General features: G+C 43.1%; 1 protein-coding gene across 2 annotated transcripts; it reads right to left on the bottom strand.

Annotated features, from left to right (window-relative positions):
• Positions 1–1690: 1690 nt before the first annotated feature.
• On the bottom strand, positions 1691–22091 carry smarcc1a (SWI/SNF related BAF chromatin remodeling complex subunit C1a). 2 transcript variants are annotated; one of them, XM_076736935.1, is made up of 28 exons: positions 21833–22091; positions 20077–20196; positions 19890–19975; positions 19563–19644; positions 19215–19307; positions 19028–19097; positions 18766–18835; positions 18578–18653; positions 18051–18176; positions 16918–17012; positions 16133–16263; positions 14890–14943; positions 14736–14773; positions 13723–13844; positions 13292–13363; positions 13027–13140; positions 12670–12823; positions 12399–12509; positions 12190–12249; positions 11554–11812; positions 10835–10996; positions 9448–9503; positions 9051–9207; positions 8499–8677; positions 7986–8120; positions 7137–7473; positions 6853–6978; positions 1691–5652 (listed from the first exon to the last, which is right to left on the bottom strand). In XM_076736935.1, the coding sequence occupies exons 1-28, from the start codon at positions 22016–22018 to the stop codon at positions 5561–5563; spliced, it is 3363 nt and encodes a 1120-aa protein (XP_076593050.1). In that variant the 5' UTR covers positions 22019–22091; the 3' UTR covers positions 1691–5560. The 2 variants fall into 2 exon arrangements, with proteins under 2 accessions (XP_076593050.1, XP_076593049.1); XM_076736934.1 differs by having other exon boundaries at positions 16918–17036.
• Positions 22092–24947: the final 2856 nt, after the last annotated feature.

Genomic DNA, 24947 nt, shown 5'->3' on the forward strand with positions numbered 1-24947 from the left:
AAAATAAATAAATAAATAAATAAATAAATAAATAAATAAATAATTTTAGTTATTTCTGCTGAGTATAGTGTACAATATATTTTTACTGGTGGATGTGCTGTTTTGTGCTTATTCAGTATGTTGTTTTACTCTGTTTTTAAGGTGCATTTTTAACATCTGACCACAAACTTTGGCTCATTTGTTGATCAATGAAGAGTAAATTTTTCACGAATACAAAGTTTTGCATTAACATTTTGGACCCAGTCTGAAAGGTACCATTTAGTAAGAGCTATCAAAATGAAGGATGTATAAAGATATAATAAAATCATTTACTCAAGTAAAAGTACTAATACTGCTGTGAAAATACTCTGACATGTAGAAGTCCTGCACTGACAATGTTACCTCAGAAAAGTGGACAAAAAGTGTTGAAAACAAAAGAAGAAAAGTGCAACAGTGACAGTTAGACTATCATATCATTAGATATAATATTTATTATATCTACTATGATCATGCATCAGAGTAGAAGCAGGAGTTCACTGTTGTAGTTGGTTGAGGTGGAGCTGGTTGACTGATAGTCTCACTTGCAAAAAATTCTGGAAATAGTGAGAAATGCCACCAAAAAGTTTATCAGAGTTGAGAATGTATTTAGTCTAGAAAGCTTTGAGCTGCATGAGCACCATCATTGATCCCACAGTATCTGATGATTGTGTCCTCTCGCCTTGCTCCTTTCTCATCCCCCTCTTCCCATCCCACAGAGGGAGTAATCGCCTCTGGCCCCTCATCCCTCTCAATAACATCCTCCTGGTCAATCTGGACACTTAGGTGGAAAAACATTTTATCTCGGCAAAACAAAAGACTCGAGGGGCGACAGAAGGCCGAGTATGTGTCACAATAGCTCGATAAGCTGTGACTGGAGTTGACACACTATGTGCCGATGTTTTGTAGCAACATCTCTAATCCCAACACAAAGAGGGAAACACACATAATCCAGTTTCTGTTCCTGAAGATGCAGCTCGCCTGAAAACAGACCTATTACTATGAATTACTGCAACACACATCTCCAGTTTTTGGCATGGGTATGAACGGATTGGGTTATTTATCAAATTTGATGTTTAAATGTTTACTATATTAACGGTTTCCTTCTATTTTTGTTCCTCTTGTAAAATGTTATATGGTTTACTGATAACAGTAACCCTGTTCTAATGTTGAAGACCAGTGGTAGACGTACACACATCTTGTATGTCAATCAGACTACCAGAACAATGTAAAAATACCTCCATCCAAAATCCTACTACAGTAAAAGTACACAAGTATTATTAGCAAAATGTACCTTTCAAATGAAGATTACTATGTAGTGCTTTGCAGCTTCGATGTACCAAAATTAAAATAAACCACTTCTTATTTGACTTAATATGCAAACCTTTGTGTGTTGGCTGTGGCTACAGTTGGTTTCAGTGGACAACAGGTTTGCATTTGTCTGCAGCAGTCGTACATTTTTTTGGTTTATGCTGTGCACAGAGCTGTCGATTCAGGTCGACAAGAGCGGTTTTGTGTCCTGAATTGAAACCAAAGCAGGCAGGTTTGAACCAAAATGACTTATTTGACCGGTCTGGCTTTTGCTTGGTCGACTCTTTATTTGGCTGGTTTATGAAAGATCATGTTGTCTGAAGTGAAGAAGATGAACTTGAAAAGAACGATCAGGACGTCAGCCTCATACAAAACACAGTTTATTTGACAGTGTCTAGGTCCAAGTACCAACAGACCCCATACAAAATAAAAAAAAAAAAAAAAGAGAACAAATGCTACAAACTTCCAAAGAACAAAGATAACTTCCATCTACACAAAACGTCTTAAAAATACATTACCATTAACACAAAAAGTAGCAATTAAAGATAATATATGTGAGGGGATTCCTGTCATATTTAAGTGATATTACAGAACAAGCCTGGAAAGATGCTGAATGGGAAAAGAGGGCGCGATGAACGAGAGCGAGAGCGAACGACTGTACGTGTGTTTGAGTTTTCTCCTCCCAGCAGTCTGGGAGAAGAGGGCAACAGTCAGTGATGCAGCAGTCACGTGGGCAGGGAACCGAAAAGATCAAAGAAAGGAAACGGGAACGAGAGGTAGCGAAGGGGTGCGCGTAGAGGTAGCAGGTAGCGAGAGGAAGATTTCTAGAAGAGGTAGCTAGCAGATGAACGAGGAAGAGGTAGCAGAGATACTAACAGTGCTAGCGAAGGGGGAGAAGAGTCGTTTGAGTTAAGACTTCACATTTAAAAATGATGTGAACAGAGAACTTTTCTAACCTGTGAGTCGACTGCAGACGGACGCAGGATGACATGAGCGCCATTGGTTCAGTGTCTGGGGGAATGAGTGGTGTGAGGAGGGTCTCAGTCTTTTTAATTCACCTTTAATTGAGACAACATGCTCTTAAATTCGTTGTAAATGAGCTCATTGATGGAACATGTTGATGGGAAATTATGCATGAATGTAACTAAAAAGGTTTCTTTTAGAACTGTGTTGGCAAAGCCATCGTCACAGGGTGCTGAAGTAGCCCTTCTGGAGCTTTTGACTGAATCACATGGTATTCCTCAGCAGCTGTCTTTCAAACTGAAGCTGTTCAAACCTGTCTTTTTCTGAACATTCAGGATTTCTGCTCCATGTCAGCTTCAAGGTTCATTTCCAACCCAGAACATCTGCTGATGGAGATTTGGTGAGATTGTTTCCAAGGCCGAGATGAACTTTTAGTCTCAAGTTTTACACAAAAATGGATCAAAAGTCACGAAAGAGTCAGAAAAAAATGGAAATCCGAAGGACTACAACTGCTCCAGAACAGCTGCTAATGGTGGTTGTAGTGAGACTGTTTAGCTAACTCCTTTTTTGGGGGATTAAGAATGAACTTTCAGTCTATTTGTCAAGAGAAAATCGAGATAACTGACTCCCATGCAAAAACACCAAAGATCTACTGCTTCCAGCTTTAAACCTTTCAATGCTCCATCACTGCTGACCGGACGAAACAAGCACTCTGAAGACATCTGACGAGCATTTTTCAGTATTTTCTGACATTTTGTTGACTCACCACAGGAGTGACATTAAACAGGGCAGATTATTTTTTAACTACACAAATACTTCAGTCAATAAAACATCAGAGGATGGAGAAAACTGCCTCTGACAAACTCCTGAAGTGCACGTCAACACCTTCAAATGTCTTGTTTTGTCCGTCCAACAGTCCAAAACAAGTTTACTATCACTTAAGACAAAGAAAACCAGCGAATATTCACATCTGAGAAGCTGGAACCAGAGAATATTTTGTTATTTCTGCTTGAAAAATGATGAAAATGATGAAGTAACTATCAGAATAGCTCCTGATTAACTCTCAATCTAATCGGTTGCTAATAATTTCCATAAATAAACGTTCGATATTTGCCTCCTTTGTTGCTCACCTTTAAATTTACTGCAACATCACAGGACAAAGGATTTGTGACTAAACTGAGAAAACATTGCTTCCTGTTGCTAACGCAGTTTTCAGTGTACTGACCACAAACAGGTTGATACACAGGAATGAGGATATTGCTTAGTTTTCCCGTGGCTAGTGGCGAAAAAAGCGTCTGTGTGTGTGTGTGTGTGTGTGTGAGGTGGGGTTAGCGAGGTAGGCAGCACTAAGCGTTAGGAAACTGTGAGCAGGGAAGGGTCGGGGGAAGGGGGGGTTATCCGCTACAGTATCAGCACCTAAAAACATCTAGAAGCCCACCGCGCTGAGGAAGAGCGTCATTCACGTTCTGATGTTTCAGTCAAGCGGCATCACAGCGTCTCTCCCTCTTTAAAGGCTATGTGAAGGTCAGCAGGAGATTACATGTATGTGTTTGTGTGTTTGTGTGTGTGTGTGGCTGTCCAGTGCTTTGTGTCGGGGTCTGGCCAACTCATCGTGTGCACGCAGCCTCCAGTGTGAGCCTCAGCTTAGCTTACATTTCTGTGTGTGTGTGTGTGTGTGTGTGTGTGTGTGTGTGTTTGAGTGTTGTGGTTGGTGTGGGTCAGAAGCAGATGGTGTGTGTGTTTGTCCTTTTTTATTCCTCTCATGTAATCAGATCTGACACTTTTGTATTAATGATACAAGTGTGGTGATATTTTACATTTTCCTTGGAATCAAAAAAACCTCATTAAAACACATCAGTGACTGTTGACATCCACACACTCAGTGTGTGACACACACTGCTCTTTATTTTGGCTCTGTCCCACTTACACACACTCTGCCTGAAATACTCAGGAGAGTGCGAATGTGTATTAACCCGCCACTAAAAAAAGTTCCCAACATATGCAGTTTACTCCTGTTTGAGTGACATCTGATATAAACTGCAGTGGTCAGCTATTTGGGAAATCTCTGAGTCTGTATGAAACTGTATATTTGTTGTTAGAGATCTATGGTTTCAGTGGGAGCCAATGGGCTTGGGGCAGAGAACCAGAGCAGGTAAGTCAGAGATGGACGAACACATTGTTAGTTTTGGCTGTTTTCATGGGATTTGTTGACAATAATATTATAAAGCTGCTCTTATTCTTTAGATTCAGTTTAGAAAAAGTCAAAGTCAAAAAATGAAACAAAGCTGGATCGTTTTGGTCGATCGTCTTCAATCAATCATTAACATGTGAAGAAAAACACATTTTGTTTTCTTTCAGGTTGTTTCTCTAGTTTGTGTCTTAATTCTCTCAGTCAACTTTAGTCATTAATACAAGAGTCTCAAATGGAAACGCGACGATTACATAAACAAACTGTGGTCAGAGGAGGCAGACGAGTGAGCCGCCATCGGACCGCCCTCTGTTTAACTACACGCACATTTTCACACATGCACGCACGCACACACACAGAACTACAGTGTATCATTTAAAGAGGAGCGAGAGGTAGATACTCGACAAGACAAGAGCGTGTGTGTTATCCATAGCGTCATCTGAATAATCTACTTGTCTTGTGTGTGTGTGTGTGTTTGTGTGTGTGACAGCTCAGGTTACTCAGCACACACACACACAAACACCCCTGCATGTCTGACCGGGCCCTCTGGTCTCACTAGCTCCCCCTAGTGTCTGGCTTGGACAAAGAGGCACCGGACTAGAAGTGTGTGTGTGCATGTGTGTGCGTGCATGTGTGTGCGTGTGTGTGTGTTATAGGAGATAGACGGGGGGTTACAGTGTCATTTAAAACAGCATTGGAAAGAGAAAAAAGGTGAGACAGGTGGAGCTTTTTATACGTTCTGTCTCCTCGTTTCATTTTCTGTACAGTCTCATTCTCTCCAGCCTCCGTCTGGCCCAACAGAGCAGAAAACAGTGTTTATTACTACACGACCCTTGCCGCTGTGCCCTGAGAGGAAGTCTGGATGTGTGTGTGCGTGTGAAATTGGGTTACTCTTGCCACTGAACCCTGAGTGTGTGTGCGTGTGTGTCCTGTGATAAAGGTTTCCGATAGTTTTGAGTGCTGAGGGGAAAATACCGAGCCAGTAGCAAAGGCCATCAAAAAGGGGGCTGAGGTTCAGAGATAGAGTTAGTTGCGTGTGCGTGTGTGTGCTTTTGTGTGTATTTGTGTGTGTGTGTGTAGGTCTTAGTTGTCAGCCGCTCGAGCACTTGGGGGCACTGGAGGACCCACAGGAACTGGAGGTACTGCTTCAGGCTGTGCAGGTGGTGGGCCAGGGTCTGGGAAGAGGAAAGATGCTGGTTTTAGAGCAAGAAAGAAGATTTTTATGGGGAAAAGGAGACTCCACGGTGGTTTGAGAGTGCTTTCCAACCTGGAGGTCTGGAGTCCGGACCCACCCAAACGTCTGCTGGGTCAATCTCAACATGCATATACGAACACAAAACCTTTCTGCTATGCAAAATATGTATATCTATATACATGTCTGTAATGGTTGGTGAAATGTTGTGTTTTCATTTGCAAAGCTGCAAAAGGAGAAATGTGGCGTTTTTCAGAGCACCGTGCAACAAAACTTAAGCTGAAGCCCGACGCCAACTTGGGGACACAGCGAGTACGAGCCAATGCATTGGTGAGTTTGTGTTTTATTTGTCGACTGAGTCCAAACAAATCTGCTCTGTGTTAGATAACGTTGGCGTACGTCAGCCTGTCAAGTTAAATGATGATTCATGTCAAATGCTGACAGGACATTTTATAATGCAAACGTTATTCAAAGCAGTTTGTCAGCTCGTGAAGATGTGGAAGCTGCAGGTGAGCGGTGGAGGGGTGGGTGGAGACAGAGGGACAACTTAGACCAGCGTATACTGCATGAAGGAAAGGTGCAGAGTTACATCTCAGCCAATGTGAGACATTAAGGGATATTTTTATGGAAAAAAACTTCTAAATATGTAATTGTGACAAACAGAGATGAGTTTTTTGGGGTTTAATCAAAGCCTGGAGAGCAACTTTAAAGTGTGTATGAGCAAATCACAAGTACACTACAGATGGAAGCACAAACACATCTGTCAAAAGGAATCTTTGAGGGTGGGGATTTAAGTTTCTCCTGAGCCGTTATCATGCTGCTGTCTGAGAAATCAATCCGATCTCCAGCCTTGGTGTGTGATGCTAATAAGCAGTGATGACCCAAACTTTTAGCTGTAGCTGACATTCTGAGTAAATACCAGCCGTCAGCTGTTGGCTCAGAGTAAATATGGATTCCCAGAAACCTCCCCGCAAGTTGTTTGGGGTATAAATATTGGACTCTAAAAACATCAACACATTTTTAAGTATCCTGGTTTGGGTGACGGTTTACACAAGAGCAAAAATAAAGCCTGTGAAGCTGATGTATACGCGCGCGCGCGCACACACACACACACACACACACACACACACACACACACACACACACACTATGGAAACGTGTGGCAGTAGGATATTTTACTCACACATGCCATTGGGAGCTCCAGGATGGCGTGGGGGCATCATGGGAGGCATGCCGCCAGGAGGGGGGCCAGCAGAGGGCGGACCGGGCATCATACGTCCGGGCATCGGCTGACCTGGTACCATCGGTCCTGTGGAGTGGGAAGGAGAGCAGGGACATGTGGAGATTTAGTGGTGAGGACGGGCTGAAGCAGCTCGATGCTGGGACGAATTCAGTCAGTCAAAGATGTGGTGGATGGAGTTTCTATTTCCATGGAGTTACGTCCTCCATGCGCCTCCTGTGTCTCACCTGTCTGTCCTGGGTGGTGAGGAGCCATGGGGTGGTGACCCATCGGGGGGTAGCCGGGGTGCATGGCACCACCAGGTGGGGGCCCTCCGTGGTGGGGCACTGGTGCTCCGTGATGTGGCTGGGGCCCTCCGGGGTGCATGCCCGGTGGAGGGGGTCCGGAGTGCGGTCCAGATCCAGGAGCCTGTCCTTGTCCTTGAGCCTGGGCGGCGGCAGCGGCTGCTGCTGCGGCGGCAGCCTGCTGCTCCATCTGCTGCCTCGCTTTCATCTCGGCGTATTTGAGCTGCTCCATGTGGAACGCCTGACGCTCGGTGAGCAGCTGCTGCCGCTGAAGCTCCAACTGCACAGAAGGACGAAGGAAACGCCAAGAAAGATGAGTAAATGAAGATAGCCGTCATCACAAAACCAAGAATGACAGTCAGCTACCCACTGAGGGCTGAAGGGGTCAGGGCCATGGTGTTGTAGAACAGTGGATGTGGGGACCCCTCAGAGGTCATGACAGGGTCACTGAGGGTCCTTTAAAGTGACGAATGTGATCACCCTTACTTTGTGCTTTAAAAGTCTGAGAGAATGTAGAAGGTTTCAGAGGTTTGCCTTGCTCTGTTACCTTCAACTGGGCTCAGTTTACTCTCTTTTTCATATATAGATCTTTTTTCACATTTACACTTTAGTGAATTGGTGTGACCTCAACTTGCCAGATGTCCTCTATTATTAATAACCACAGCTGAGAGTCCTCACTGAGCGCCTGGAGATAAGTGTTCATGCTGGAGCTAATGCAGCTGGACTGGGTCCCTGCTGGCCAGTAGCATCTACATATAACCTCAAAAGCAAGGCGGCTTATTTTTGACTTACGGCCTCTTTCTCTCGGTCCATGATGGTCTCGAGCTCCTCGAAGTGCCTCAGCTTGATCTCCAGCTTCTTCATCTGGGTCTCCACCAGCAGAGCCACCAGCGACTTGATCTTCCTCTCCTCCACCGCTGCCAAATGCTGAGAGGATCAAGACAGAGGGGAGGCAGACAAGCGGTAAATATCATTAACGGTTACATCATGTCTGAATGTACTCAACTGATGCAGCTCTTTTCATATTTCACTAATTTTACAAACTGCCCTTCAACAGTGCCCAGAAAACGATTAGTATTCCACATGCATTCAGTTGTGGGATACAATTAAAGGGAGCCACAACATTAATGTCAGCAGAATGAGAGATTTCCAGTCAAGATCTTTGTGTCTTCTGCTTTCTGTCGATTCGCTTTAATACACAATATTCTAGTAAAACTTAACAGGATCAAACATGACTTGGAGCTGTGTGAGTTTTCAGACTTGTTAAAGTGTGTTTCCGCTGATTCAGCACTGCTGCAGTCTCACCTTGGCCTTGGTGGCAGCGGATGCCAGGGCAGCGGCGGCTGCTGTGGCGATGTTCCCCTCTTCAATGTCAAGCTCCAGTTTCTTCCTCTTGTCCTCTCCCTCCTCTGTAACCGTTTTCTCCTCCTTATCCTTCTCCTGCTCTGAAGACGATGTCTCCATGGCTTCCTCCTTGTCTTTGTCTGATGGGGACGGAAGACAGACATTCAACAACTGTGGAGGCTTTGATGAAAACTCAGCACCAACACAGAGCACTGCACTCCTGTACAGAAGTTTTAATAGGACGAGTTTGTTGAAAAATATAGGAAATGTTTCTGCAATCTGTCTCCTAAAAATGGCTTTAGGAAATTTTAGCGGCCATTTTTGAACACCTGACATTTTACAGAATGGTCGATTTATCAATTAAGATTAAGAGCAGATTCATTGATAATGAAAATAATAATTAGTTGCAGCCATAATTAGGAGCCAACTGCTGAAGAAAAGCTCTAGTTTGGAGCTTCAAACGAGAAGTGTGTTGGACATCTCCTTATTTTTATCATGAAACTCAATATTAACCTGCTGGAGTCGATTTGGCCTCCCCTCCCTCTTCATTCTCCTCCTCGCGCTCCGATGGCTCTGCTCCCTCTTTCTTCACCTTCTCAGTGGCCTCACTCTTGTCGCTGCTCTTCTCTGCAGACTCGCTGGGCTTCTCCGCCTCGTCCTTCAACTCCGCCTGAAGGGTGAGGACGCAAACACACAACGATAAGTGGCTCGTGTAAGTGCCGCAGGAAGTAACTCGAAGGCCTGACTTTGGCCTCAGAAAAGATTGTGTGAGATTAAGTGCTGCAAACTGCATAAACAAGAACATTTAAAAAAAAAGGGTTGCATTCATTGTAAAACATTCATTGTAAAGGGACGCCTGGACACACAGGTCACACACGTAGGAGAAGATACATTCAAAAGGTGGTCTTACCTTATCGGCCTGCTGGGAGTCTGTATCTGTGTCCATCTTCTCTGCCTCTGTCGTTTCTGAAAGAGACGCGTGGCAGAGAAGTTAGCATCATGTCACTGACTAAGACTGACTGAGATGGTTTTAGAAGTTTCAGTCAGATTTTTCACTGCAGCTGCTCATTCCCTCCAATAAATTGTTTATGCTGCCAAAAACCAAGATTGCAAAGCAAGAAGCAGGGCGAGATCGTGTTCATGCATAACTGGACACAGAAATGACACAATTAATCCAATATGTTTGACGCTTGTGATACAACAAACAGAATGAGATTCATCCTGTTTGAAATAAAATGGATTCTCTGAGGCAAACACCACGAAAAAATAATGTTAGAGGACAGGAAATTAAAGCCAAAAGCATTTTAAATGAGCAGGCACACACTAAGAAATGACCAAAATCAGATGAGAGGGTGAATACGTGTGGGCGCTTGAGTGTTAAATCACGTCACGGGTGCACTTGAGCGTGTGTTAAGGGTTTGAATATTGATTGTGGGGTGTGTGGTCGAGTGCTTCGGGCTGGGCGAGGCACTGCATGCATTTAAGTTTACTGATTGCAACTGTGGCTCTCGAGGGCGTTAATTCAGGTATAACAAATGATTGGTAATATGTGGGAAAGTGTGTGTGTGGGAGAGGAAGTGGTGTGCAAAAGTGAAAGGCAGAGAAATGTTTCCAGAAAGCAAAGAGCAAAATAGAGAGAAAGAGATGAACATATGATAGAGTGCAATGACCCAGTTTTCTACTCCCCCTCCTCCCACTCCCCTGCCCCACCTGCCACTGTTGTTTTAATCCACTGGTTACCACAGCAGTATGCACACGTGCGCACATGTGCGCGCACGCACACCAATTTTTCTGTATTCCTCACCCCCTGCTGGTAAAAACTGATACGTGTATCATCTTCATATACCAAGACTGATCATCTCTGCCTGGTATTCACATGAAGAAAGACCATTATTTTATTCAGATAAGGAGGAAAAACAACAAAAATGTGATTAAAGGACAAAGAGACACTGTCCAGTCCTCCATTAGCCTCAACATATCCTCTCTTAGACACCCACAGTCATCTACATCAAACATGCCTCTCCCTGCCTGAAAGCTTGCAGTTATGCTGCTGCTGTCTGCTGCCCTCCAGCGGCTGCAGAAGACGCAGTACACAAAAACTACCAAACCTCCTATGAGAAATTCAAGTTGATCGCTTCGAAGACAACATGCAACACTCGCAGCAACATAGCTTTCCCTGCTTCTTGTTTTACACACTTTAACCCTTCTATAAGTGTCACTGATCTCCCCTGCCTGGTCAGGAGACCTTAAAGGGCGACCTCAGCTACTGTTTCTGCCCCTCGTCATGTTCTACTCACCGGTCTTTTCAGGTTCCTCGGGGGCGGTGCCAGCGATGCCGCTGCTCTCCAGGCCGAAGGCTGGGTCCACCTTCCCTGTGCTGCGGGCGGCCTCCTGCACCTTCTTCACGTGAGCCTCCACCAACTCAGCCGGCACCTCCTCACGAACACGAGAGAACTCCTCTGCAGACAGGGAGAGGACATTTATTGTATTAACTGAAATACATGAACAGACAATACTGACATGGGTTTGTAAGTGAAACAGTCAATCTTGCTTTGATTCTTTTGTTTCCAGATATTTACACATCATTTACTCATATATTCATTATCAACTACACATCTAACCACTGATAGTTTTCCATTAAATGGTTAACAGTGTTTCTGTTCTGTTCGTTTCTTAAATTCTTCTCCTGTTTGTTGTGTGTACATCTGTTATGTGGGTGTCAAGCTGCAGCATACAATTGGCCAGTTTTGCTTCACAAAGAATTCAGGAAAAGTCATGATTGAACACCATCAAAGTCCTTCTAAATATACATTCACTATCAGTGCAAGACGTGAAGTGATATTGTTGTGGGATCTCTGGCACTGCTACAAATGCAGAGAGCTGTAGCCCTGACCTTCATCGTAAATATGTTTTTATCATATTAAAACTTCAGCTGATATGAACCAAAAATCACAAAACTCAAGCAGATTTCAAAGAAGTGATGCTGCAATTTTATCTTCCGCCCGTCAGTTCTCACCTAGAGCTGCTTTGGCGGCAGCAGATGCCACTCTGGGGTCGACCACAGAGGCCAGGAAGGCGACTGTGCTCATGACGGGGTTTCCCGACTGGCTGAAGGGGATGGGCTGGTAAGCCAGGGGGCCCAGGGAGGCCTCAGTGCTCTCCAGGTACGGATCCTCAATGGGCAGCCGCAGGAAGTGCAGGATACACTCGTCCTGGGTACGTGAACCGATGTGCTCAGACACTTTGTTCCAGTCATCTTTGAACATCTCCAGAGCCTGAAAGAGGTGAGGAGAATGAATATACACGTCTTATTCGTAATATCTTGTGTGCAATATTCATAGAGGTATGCAGGGCCATAAAAGTAACTAAGGAGGAGGAGGAGGAGGAGGAGGAGGAGGAGGAGGAGGACAGAAGTACAGATTAAAGGGCTGTAAGGCAAAAGATGACAGTCTGGAGGGAGAGTGGAGGAGGACTGAAAATGAGACAGGCAGAAGAGAAAGAGAGTAAAGATTTATAAAGCAAGAAGGGCACGAAGAGGGGCTGACAAAAGAGTTGAGGAAAGGAAGTGGGGAAGACGGAGAGAGACATAAACAGGAAGGACAGAGTTTTTTTTAACAGTATTCTTTCCTCTCTGGTGTCCTGTGAGACTCACCTCCAGCAGCAGCAGAGTCTCCTGCTCGGTCCATTCCCTGGTGGAGGTGACAGCTTTAGCCTGAAAGAAACCAAAAACAACCACATTAATGCAGATCATAAAGACAGTCGGAAGGGTTTTCTACCGTTTTTGCCTCCCATAGAATTATATGTGTCTTTTCTTTTAAATGGAAAACACATCACAGGATGTTCGGTGAGTCGTGTGCTGACCTTGGGGTTCTTCCTGTTGTAGAAGTCGGTGCGAAGGCCGAAGTTCTGCAGGTCGATGGCCTTGTCTTTGCCTTTGTCTACCATACTGTGCATTTGCTGTGGTGGGGGTATCTAGAGGGATGAAACACAACACATGATCACGTGTTCTGCAAAAGACAAGATGCTTCGACACAGTGCAGCTGTGATTTTCATTCGTCTTCCTCATTCCCCTTTGTGCATTTCACAAACTCCCCATCACTCGCTCTGTCTTGTACGTTTTAGTGGGCCTTACCGGTGGGGGTCGGTGGTTCAGTGGCATGAGGCCAGATGGGGTGTCAGCCAGGACAGTGAAATGGGGTGTGGGCGGGGGGCCCATGGGCAATGGCCGACTATCAGCGTCGACCTGGTAGTTCACCAAACCCCACTGCTCCAAGAACGCATGAACCCTGGAGGGAGACAGCGATTACATTTTAAATGTTTTTATTTTCTTATCTGTTCAGCATTTTTCTGACTTATTTCAATTAATTTTGTAAACTAGAATTACCAGCTCGTACAAACTTCACAGAATATGTCTACTTCAATTTAAAACCTGAAAATAAGATGGCCTCCCTTTCTACACAGCGGCATACACTTGTGGGACTCTGCTCACCTCATGATGGCACAGACATCCCCGGTCAAGTTCCTGCGACACGAGGTGGAGGTGAGGTACTCCTGAGGGTTTAGCCGATAGGTGTCGATCATGAAGTTGCGGTAGGCCAGGTATCTGCAGAACAGGCGAGGAGAACCACAATGAGATCAGTGCGACAGGAAATATATCACTTTGGATCTGCAGCAACACATCAACCAAGAATTACACATTTAAAACACGTCTGGTGACTGAATGTAACTCTGTGCTTATGTGTGTATAAACTCACATCTCAGGAGTTTTGGACTTATTCTTTCCGTTGAAGAACTCTGGCAGGGCTCTTCTCTCAATCTCATGGATACTAGCAGAAAAGGGAAAAAAAATCTTTGAAGTTTCTGTGATTTTAAATGATGAATAAAATCAACTGCGGCTTGTTATCTGCTGTATTATAACCCGTTCAACTGCTGTTCAAAAGGTGCGATCCCCTCAAACCTACCAGTCTAAGATACAATATGTTAATATAACGGTATTTTTATAACAGTGACCCACAGGCTTTTAATCTCAAGTGCATCTTTAACTGTAAAGTAAGATCAAGCTAGGGATTTAAGCAAAAAGATTCCAGCTAATATAACTTCATCAAAAGCCTTGGTACACTTCAAATGAAATGGACGTGCAGCATTAGAGCACACAGCGTGTTAATCCTCCTCCTCCAGCCCGTACCAGTTGTAGTCAAACCAAGCGCTGTAGCTGGGGATGATGATGTGGTGAGTCTGTTCAGTCACGTTGTCCTCGCTGGCATCTATCAGTCGGTTGATTTCAGCTTTGCTCTGCTCCTCGTCATCCTGCAGAAGGAGACAAAGAGTCAGACAGGGCGGCGTGATGAAGACGGGTTCTGTCTGAGCAGCATTAGGACGCACCGACTGAAGCCAATAAAGAACTTTAAAAGTCCAATTTCCCAAAAGTTTCTCAACATCAAAAATCTTTTTGCCTGGAAGGGCAAATGGCGATGGTGCTGTAATATTTCACAGTGGGAAAAGTATTTTCATTTTATTATGGAGGCCCCGGGCGAAGAGGAAAAATTAAAGAGTTTCTGAGAACAGACCAGGGAGAGTGAAAGAGGAGGTTTGGTTAATTAACCCACTGACAAAAAATAAATTGGCAGTAATTTCTGTGAATAATAAATCTTTTTCAACCAATAAAAACACTGAGAGAGAGGTTATTATCCGCACATCCAATTCCAAATCCCAAATAATGAACAGATTCAACTAAGGACAAGAAGCAGATTGTTTGTACAGTTGATAAAAAGAGTTATTTGACTGAAAGGGACAATGCTTCGACCTTCATCAGACAACAAGACAAAGAGCAGAGTACAAAGACACCAAAACTTAAAAAGACAAGATTTAACTTTTGTCTAGAAAAAGTCTGTTAAGTTTCATCTACTCTTGTCTTATAATGCTGTATTTCTTTGTTCAAGAATACATTTTTACAAGAAAGTAATTAAAAATAATTAATAGATTAACTTTTAGTCATCAGTCAACAATGACTTTGAGCTCTGATAAAATCTGGTGGGCATTTATTACTTACCCTATTTTTCAGCCAAAATCATTACTCATCTCAATAAAACTTTATTTATAATGACAATAATTGTTGGTAGCTGCAGCCCTATTGCCCCCCTTCTCACACACACACACACACACACACCTACAGAGTTTGGTTCAGGGGAATCATCTTACCTTTCCACCAGACAGCACAGAGTCATCCTCCATGTCATCTGGAAAACATAAAAACAGACTTCAGCTGAGATGCATCACACGGGCCGAAAATTGATTATTCTTCTGATGTAATTCATTCACATCTAAACAGGTCAATTCAGTTGAAGATACGGACCCAAGTCGGCCACATTCCCTCCTTTCACCGGAGTGTTTTCACTGTCTTTCTTTGCTGTGCATGGAAGAAAAAAGAAAAGACGAAAAAGTGAACTGCTGAAAAGGTGGTAAAAGAATTTTTAAAAATTAAAAAACCGTTTAATTCAGCCGCAGGCTTGTAGGCATTAACCGGCACTCTGGTTCACAAAAGAGGACACTAAAATAGAGTCTGAAGATCTGTGTGTGTGTGTGTGTGTGTGTGTTGAGGGATTTTTGTTAAAGTGGGACATCTCAGATGGGACTTGGTCTAAAAAGAGCATTTTTAGTAAGGATTGTGTGTTTGGTTTTAAAGGGAATTTTTAAGGAGAATACAGATCTCACTCCATTCATCTCTGATCGTTAAGAAAAGACATCCTCGGGTTGTTTTCCTTCTTCTCTGACTGGGACGTGTTCTGTGTGTCTGTGGAGGATTTCTCTTGAACCGAGTGGATCTTCTTGTCATCATTACGCCCCAGTGTACAATAACCACCCAGAGAATCACAGAAACCCCACAACAGATTCCAGACTTTATCTCAGACGTCATCAGATTTGTTGGATATTATCTAACGTGTAGTTGCGTATCTGGTGATATGACTTGAGTCTGTGGAGTGCCTGTTTTCAACTGTGCTTTTCAGACACAAAAAACTATAACAACAGTAAAGGTAATCTTACAATTATGGCACAGACAGTCCAGCTACAAGGCTTATAGATGGTAAAGGAAAGATGAGGTTGTCCCAAAATTTCAATCATAGTAAGTCACCTTCAGTTTTTAGGAGCTTGTGAATCGCACATTTCAGAGCACACAACCTCTTTCCCTTCCTCTGGAGCACCACGTCTGCTCTTCAGTGATTCAATACAGCGGCTACGCCCATGTTTTCAGCAGCTACAACTAATGACAAGCTGCTGGACATCAAGTCTTTCACCCAGACTCATATTTCTGCCAGCTTCTACCGAGCAGTGCTGAAACAACCTAACGGTCAACTGACAGAAAACAGATAATCGACAGTTTTGATCACTAAATCATTCACTGCGTTTCTCTGTTGTCTTATCAATGCTTTGAGAGGATCAATAATAAAAAGTTATGAGCAATCAGTTTTTCCTTAGCCGTGTCCTGCACATCATGTCCTGTGACTGCCAAAAGAAACTGCTGCACCAGCCCAGTTATCTGACTGATCACGTGTTCGATCAAAGGGAGCGTCCACCTTAGCTACACCCTCAGCTCATACCATTCTTAGACATGCTGCCCTCCTCCAAGCTAGCACCGGCCGAGGAGTCGTCCATGTCCTTGGTCATGTCCTCCTCTGTGTCCTCCTCTTCGCCTCGGTGGCCCCGTCGCTTCCAGTGAGGCCCCGGGTTCCTGACATCAAAGAGGGAGTCATATGTCACTAAAATGCCAATGAAAGTCCTCGACACGAATCTCATTTAGCAATCCAGTACATATCTTATGATCACATGTGTAAAGGTGTTTCAGAGAGCTTCCGGTGTCTTCTTTAGCTGTGCACACACCAGAAAGCCATTAGCCTTTTTTCTTCTTGATGCGCTTGGTAACACGTTCCTTCATTACTATGAACATTGCAACTGCAGTTTAGTTGGAGTCAATCCCACCTTCCTGCTGCTGTAAATATTCACTACAGTACCAAATGTGTAGTAATCTGCTGCTTAAAATAGTCCCAAATAAATGCACTATTCACGCCAGTTCTGCTAATGCCGACAGTGTTCGGCTGTTTTAGGAAACTACTGAGCCTTTGCTGAACGTGATCACAGTCTTTTTCAGGAGGAACCAATGGGCTTGGGTCTGAGTGCCACAGACAGGAGAGGACATGGGGAAGACAAATGACAGATTTTTTTGTCTTTTCGTGGGATTTGTTGACTATGAGAAAAATATAAAGTGACAGCTGCAGCATCATTCAAAGCTTAGGCTGCAACATTTATTCAATATTTCTTTTTCCAACTTCAATTCTTTGCTCTACCTCTGGCTATAAAGGGAAATGTTAAAATTCGTCTCTCTTACCCCTTCTTCCCTCCCTTCTTGCGGGATTCGGCAGGAGTGCTGGGCGGCGAGGGCGAGCGCCTCCTCTTCTTACCGGCAGAGTTGGCCTTGCGCTCCTTGCGATCAGGTGTACGGGAAGACTGATCAGACAAACCCCGTGCAGCGCAGGGAGCGAGGGATGGAGGATGAGAGAAAGAGCAGCAGAATGAGAGGATGGAACGGTTGCACACACAAGGAGGGGAAGCGGTGGGAAAACGACGACAGGGAGGGGGAGGGAGGATGCCGTGGTGGTGGAGGAGACGACCAGGGTTCCTGTATGCTGTCCTTGCTCAAAATAGCTTCTCTTTCACCCAAACCTTCACTTCTTGATTCGTGCACTGCGGTGAAAGACTTATCTGCTATAAATCATCTCACGCAGACAAATCAGGACCTAACTTTTGTTACGTTTTAACATCTTTTGTTTACATATTTTTGTTTTTGGTTGATTCAATGCAAGTAAAACAACACCTTTGAATCACACAGCTTTCTGATTAGCTGGTCTTAAACTAAGAGGTGGCTCTGAGACATTTGCATGGCCTCTTATCTTAATGCTAGCAGAAACTGTGAGAGTACTCCCATGAGGTGACAGTGACTACATTATACAAAGGGATATGGTGTAATAGAGAGAATTTTTAAGCTAAATGTCTGCCCCTTTATTGAACCCTTCCCAAAACATCAAATTACAATCACGTGAAATCTTTGTAATTTGTGTCTAGTAAATCTACTCAAGTTTATCAACTTTTTTTTCCAATTTTTAAATTCTGAAAATGATTCAAAATCATTTTCCAAACCTGGACAGAAACCCTGAAATACATTAGAAGGAGACAAAGAGTGAGGAAAGATTTGGAAAGGATGCGCAACAAACAGACAGAGGCGCAACGCGGACGACAAGCCACGATCCACAGGCCACAGCCACATGCAACAGAACACAAACTGGCAGCAAAAACACACTTGTACACAAACCAGCATTTGTTTTTAAACAGTTTTACAGTGTATTTTGTTGGTTAGTCTTAAAAATTGCTGATACCTAACAACAACAACAACAGCAGCAGCAGCAGCTTTCAGACTCTGGAAATAATGTTTAGGACTGATAAACACACAGCACAAATATCTACCTCCTCCTCCTTGGGGAAGATCCTCTGGCGGAAGTTCACTGGCTTCTTGTTCTCGTCCACCTCGTAGTCTTCTTCATTCATCCACTCATTGAAGGCATCAGTGTCTAAAACCCACTTGGCGTGGACCTGAGGGGGAGAGGGAAGGAGGCAGAGGTTGAGCCAAGTAGTTCACCATGATCGAGTGTCAGTGTGCTGATTGTGCTACTAGAATCTAATCACCCTTTTTACATCGCTGCCCTCATTTCCCTTCATCAATTCCCAACAGAATGGACTCACTGTTGCATGTTAAAACCAGAAAATGAGAGGGCGTTTTGTGACAATAGCAACAAGAGTTAGACCTTTTTTTTTTTAATTTAACTTTTAACAGACATGAACTGTACTTTTCAAGGCATCATTAACTACAACCACAGGGTCACCTGAACATCTGTTCAGTGCTATTTTCTTTCTCAAACACCCAGCTCTATTTTTGTTTAAAGATGATGAACTTGCTGAAAGTTCCTTCTCTGCTTCTACTCCTCACTGCTCACCTTCCACGGTCGATCAGTGCTGGGTGGGTCCTCCACATCCCCATCCACCTCGCTGGCTGACACCCAGGTATCATAACTAACAGAATAAAAAACGGCCATGGGTCAGTGATAAATACATTGATGTTTTCTATTTCCAAGACAAAAACAGTAACCAAAACAGTGTGTTTGTGAGCCTCCTCTCTGCTCACCTGTCTGGGAAGAGGCCCCAGTGCACCAGCACCTGCTTGTCTTTCCTCATGACAGGACGAAGCCACTCATCTGTAACACACACAAACCATAACCAATAAACTGTATAAAATGCTGAGCGCTACATAAACAAGAACATAGTTACTATTAAAAAACAACTGACTGAATGTTTACTCACAATTTCATGTCATTTGTCATAGGGTATGCAAAAAATACTGTTAACAATTGATTCTATCTTGACAGATACAGACAATTCTACCACACCTTCTTCTTGTTGGGATGGAGAAGGGTAAATGTGGTGGGTGGCCTTTGACTTGTCATCAGTAATGGAGCCCTGGAGAATAAAAAGGAAAATAAACAACATATAAAACAGAATCTGCCATCAAAAACAACCCTTCACTACTTCACTGATACATCCTTTCTTAGTTTGACATGGTAGGTTTGGGCTCACCTGGTGCCTTTTGATGATGTCCTTGAGCTTACTGGCTTGTTTCTGCTCAATATCCGGCGACAGGTACACAGTGGGTCGAGTCAAGCAGTTATTCTAAAAGTACAGAAACATTATGCTAGAATCAGAAACATTGTTTTTATCCCAAAAATTAACATAAAAGACAATGACTGCTCATTGATCTATCGGTGCAGCTTGGTTTGGTAAAACTGCATCGAAGTCACAAAAAACATCAGTAGGAGAATTTGTTCTAATAAATACAAGAAGAGCAACTACAGACTGCAGCAGAAAACTGGTGACACTGAGCTGCTCATCAAGAAGTGGCTTGTGCATAGAGTGTTTGGGTTATACCTGGACCAAGTTCTTCTCCACATTTAAGAACATTTCCACGTTCCTGTCCATTCGGGAAGGATTCTGCAAGTCAAATCTGCGCCTGGGAATATTTGAAAAAGAACAGCGACACATATGAGAAGTGGGTGCAGCCTTCAAGCACAGCAAAGGTTAATGCCCTCAATCAGCATCAAAACACACAACAATTATTTTCATTTATAGAATTTTATTCTTAAACTTCCAAAAAAAGGACCACTTAAGATCTTTAGAGGAGACAAATATTTCCATCTGGTTTGCATGTTAGGACAATGTGAATTCTTCTATGGATGTTCAAACGAGTCAACTCACCAGCCCTGCTCACTCTTAAACTTATAGACCGATCCCAAGATGTGACAGAGAGCACCTCCTGCCTTGAAATCCAGGAAACACTTGGCCTGCATGTAGAGGAGTAACAATGAGGATACGACATTTCAGAGCTCTTCACATTTCAGTACAAGGTTTTCACTGAAATACAACATGTGTGTGTTGTGCTTACAGGTAGCTTAGTAAGAGCAGGATTGTTGACCCTGCGTCCAAATGCGTCCTCCTGGAACTGCAGCAGCTGGACCACCAGACCCGCCAAGGATTTACTGGAGGGGGAATCGTTCTGGACATGCTGGGACCAAACAGAGATTAAAGGAAACATTAACACACACACACCAGTGACACTGACATACACAAACATCTGGGGCTGCACAACTTGTCCCAAACAACACCGAATCACAATTTGTATGTCAACAATTAAGGGAGCGGGACAACTACTAACGTGTTCAAGTAATCTACCAGCTACTTTTTGATCAATCAATTAACCAACTGGTCAAAATAATGACAAATACCATTCACACCACATTCACATCCACACCACAAAATTGGTTGCCTGAAAAAACGTGAATTTAATCCAGATGACAAAATGTTCGTGGGTGGATATTTCTAATCATGTGAATTTGCCATTATTGCCAATATAGATGCATTCTGTTGGAAATTCCCAGTGAAATGTCTGTTTTCATTTGCTGCCCTCCACAGAGGAGGTCAAAGGTCAGCATCAATAACAACACCAGGAGCTTGCAGGAGACACTTGCTCAAGGACATTTCAGCAAGGTTGCCGTCACTGTCCTTCCCATTCACAAAATGTTGTATATACATTCTTTTTCTGGCGTCGCCACAGTTTTTAGTCCTGCTCTGGCATAGAGTTTCAATACTGCAAGGATACAAAGCCTGGCAAGTGGAAAAATAGGACAAGCCAAACTCAAAAGGGGAAAAAGCTCATGCAAGGTCTATTTATAACAAGAACAATGTCAAGGAGACCCACTTGGAGCCTTAAAACACACCCAACTTAATTGTTTTGGGCACAGCGGTGGACTGTAAACAAACATCTGGGTTTGCATTTTATACAGAAGCAGCGTTTAAATGTTAAATTCCAGACGTGACCCAGTCTCCAAAACTGCATCCACGACTCCTCATCGAGGTTGGTGTAATGTAATGTTTGCCCGATTTCTTCAACATGACCGACTAAAGCGAGTCAGTGGGTTTGATTGGGAGCATGAAGAGACAGGGGGACCATTCTTTGTTTGGCTAAGTTAGTGGGCGAGTGGAGCCTGCACGGACTGGTATGCTGCTGTGTTGACAAAACTCAACAAGGCTTACTTTTCAGCACCAAATAATTCTGCGCCTGCAAAATGCAAACAGCGATCTGATGATTGTTCCCCGACTAGAATTTAATTTGAGCGGAAATGAAAGTCAAGATGGGCTCTATTTAGCTGATATTCTAAGTTGTCTGGTTGCACGGTATCCCGTGACCAAAATTTGGTTAGCGCCTCGGCCTGATAATGCGTTAAGACGACAAAGTAACATTAATTAGGCTTTACAATAAATTGTAAATGCGAGTTTCACAGCTACAATAACTGCAACGCCCATCTGTTGCTCGTTTGGGTACGTTTTTCCCCAGAGCGTGTTACAACTAACGAACATTGAATGAACAGTTAGCTAGCTAACGGTTAGCTAGCAAACTGATAAGCAGCCTTGCTCAAGCGAAACTGGAGCTTGTGTATTTTGTGGCATTTTGTGACGAACGTGTACTAACTGTGAATCACATGTTGTAAGTCACAAACTAAAGTAAACGTCGATATAAACAGCCTAAACCTTAGCAATAGCTACTTTTGTGTAACAGCAGCTAGCTAGAACAGCAAGGCTCCATTGTGGATGCTGGACGCGGGCCACCATAGAAATCAATGGAGAACCAGCAGCTAGCTTACCTTCTTGTAGTGCTTTCCGATCCACAGCCGCACCGTCTCCAACTGTGATATGGTCTCTGAACTTTCCCAGAATTTCGTGGATGGACCGCCGTCCTTCTTTCGTCCCACTACGGTCCCGCCGCCAACCGGGCCGGTGGCCGGTCCGCCTGAGCCCGTTCCGCCTGCCGTTGTCGCCGCCGTCGCCATTGTGTGTTTTGTTCGCTGCGTTGTCTTTCTCCTCCACGGCGTCGCTCACCGTGCAAGTTTTCGAATGATATTGCGCAGCCGCAAACGCATCCAAATATAAGTCTCGCGAGTCTCGAGCTCAAAGGAATTATGGGAAATGTAGGCAACTAATGAGGTTGTCCACTTGTACTTTCAAGTTACATGTTTTTTGTCCTTTACGAGAGTGATAAAAGAAAACACGCAATATCTCTCCTTATCCCTCATAAAGACCCCTTCTCTTTTATTCATTTAGTCTTGAGTCATTTGTTTATTATGTTTTTTTTAAGATACTGTTTTGTAGTTTGTTTTCTTACATTTCTTTTTCATCCTTTATTTAATTTCTCTGTAATCTTATTAGCCTTATCTGTTAACACACATTTATGTTTTTTCAGTGCCATAATATTTGCAAATTAATCTTTTTGTCTTCTATTAATGCGAGTTCAACACGGAGCACAGTGCCTGTATACAAATGCTGATCACCCAGTCCACCTGTATACACTATAAACTACATTCATATTTCAGTGTTTCAATGCTCTGTCTTATACATGGATTAACTGCAAATAAGATCATTGTAATGACGTGCAGTTTATGAGTTACATATCATAATCCAGTAAAACAAGCCTAATGCATACACTCCACTCATCTTTAATTCAGCCAATACATCAAGGTCAGTCAGTTTTCATATGATTATATTCATCCATGTTGGTCATCACTGATGTGTACATAAATCAAACACATCTTCAACGTGTCTCTAGTTTTATTTTGATCATGGACATATTATCTTTTTTCCTCGTTGTTAGGTTTAGAGTTTTCTTTTATTTAATGGGACCCAAGGGGCAGAAACAAGACATGGAACAAAAACAAAAACAGTTAACTAACATAACAAAAAAAACCCCCATACAATAGTTTCAATAACAACAAACAAAAACACACTCTCAAACACAAACAACAGCCCTTAAACAAACACTCAACCACACTGTGGCAAGTGGGTAGGAAAACACACAAAACTAGGAACAAACCAAAAACCAAGCTAAACAAACAAACTTCTAATGGAGTAAACGCACACAGGCTTCTAGGTACAGGAGCAGTAACACGAGTGCACACATTATCTAATCAAACCCGGATGTTGTGCCTTATATGATCCATGGAAGCATATTGGCAACATTGATATTCTCTAATTTTACAGTTCTATGTCTGTTTATGTGGACTTCTGACAGACAGCAAGTACACGCGACACAGTTTTCAAAACAAAATGTAACCAAGAAAAGGAAAAGTCATAGTAAAAGTGCATGTTTACATTGTTGCACTGTTGATTTAAGCAATGTTACAATTCAAAGTGAAAGCAGAGATCTCCTCTGATTTACTTAACGTGCCAGAATAAAAACATGCTACATCTACTGTATACGTCTGTATGTGATCACGCTGCTTTTTTTGGTGGTGATGTTTGATTCTCGTGCTGTGTGCTTGTTCAGATGAGACCAGATTGTACTTTAGTGCGACTCCCTCGTCTGTCAGCTGATACCAGACTCCTCCTGGCAGGAGAGAGTCTGCGCCTCTGTCAGTCCAAGGCCAGGAGGTGGAGCAGGTTTACACCAGCTGCTCGTCTCTGGACAGCGCCATCTCCATCATCATCAAAAAGGAACAACAGACACTTTATGTCTTGAGTCAAACCAAGAAGTTTATGTTACAGAGATGGGGATGCCTCAGTTATATGTTTCCATATGTTTCAGATGTCATCTTATATTCAACTCTCAAAAGTTAAGAAAGTTGTTGCCAAAACAAAATTGAACCTATGATGCATAGAACATCCTGTTCTGCCTTTGCTTTCTTACCACTGATACAATAATAAAACCTGTAGATTCTGTATATCAACAAGCTCTCACTGCTGGTTAATAAACCTAAAAGCTACCATCACATTAGCTGTCTCAAGGACTTGTAACATCCTTCCTTTAAATATAGGACATATAGTGACTCTATATTTTGCATATAATCTCAATCTCATTTGCAACCAGCCATCAGTCACTGCATGCTTGCCTTATCTGCTCCATTTGATTGGTTTTTGTTTGTGTTTTATGAGCTTGTGTCTGGTTTTACCTCTCTGTCCTCTCAAATGTAACATGATTTCATGTTGTTATATTTCAGCTGACTGTCTGGTTAGCATTATTTTGCACTAACTGCCTGCAGTTTGCATGTCCTCCTCTGCTCGATGCTTCCTCACTCCTCGAAGCTTTCCTTCCTCGTGCTCGTTAAATGTTGTCTGTTTTACAGTTAATGGGTCATTTGATATCAGGCAAAGGGACAAAGGCTGCTTTGTGTTATTTTGTCCTGTGCCCTATTTTAATGGCTGTATGTCTTATCTTTTCATGAGTACACGCCCAGGACGTCTTAGTAACTGTGAAAGTTAATGTGACAGTAAAGTTTTGGCTCCTTACAAAACAAACTTCAAACAAAAGCAAAGTAATCGAAATAAGCTGCTGATCCTTGAACTGCTTGATCAGCTGAAATGAGCCTTATCTACATCTGAGGAAAAAGATAAAGTCACGTGTGGTGAATCATCAGTAATCAGCAGCACGTGCTGTGATAAGAAGCGGACATAAATATCCGTGTGTGGTCCAAATCAGATCATATTCATCAACACAGCATAAACTCCTTGTCTTCTTCTGAATTCATTTTGCAAGTGAAGGTATGTGGATGTTATTTCAGGTTGGTGTGTTCACTGCGTACTGACGAGGCTACACACAGGTAGCTTTTATTTGCCATCAGTCATTCATCATAAAACAGTCATTTCATTTTTATACACTCTGTACATCTACTGTAACTTCTGGAACGTAGATTGTTGTTGATAAATTTCTCGTTGTAGTAATGTTGACAACATTCATTTCTTCTTCTGTTTTCTGTCTCGACCAGAGCA

This window comes from Chaetodon auriga, chromosome 8, assembly GCF_051107435.1.
Source record: "Chaetodon auriga isolate fChaAug3 chromosome 8, fChaAug3.hap1, whole genome shotgun sequence".
In the NCBI taxonomy this organism is placed as follows: Eukaryota; Metazoa; Chordata; class Actinopteri; order Chaetodontiformes; family Chaetodontidae; genus Chaetodon; species Chaetodon auriga.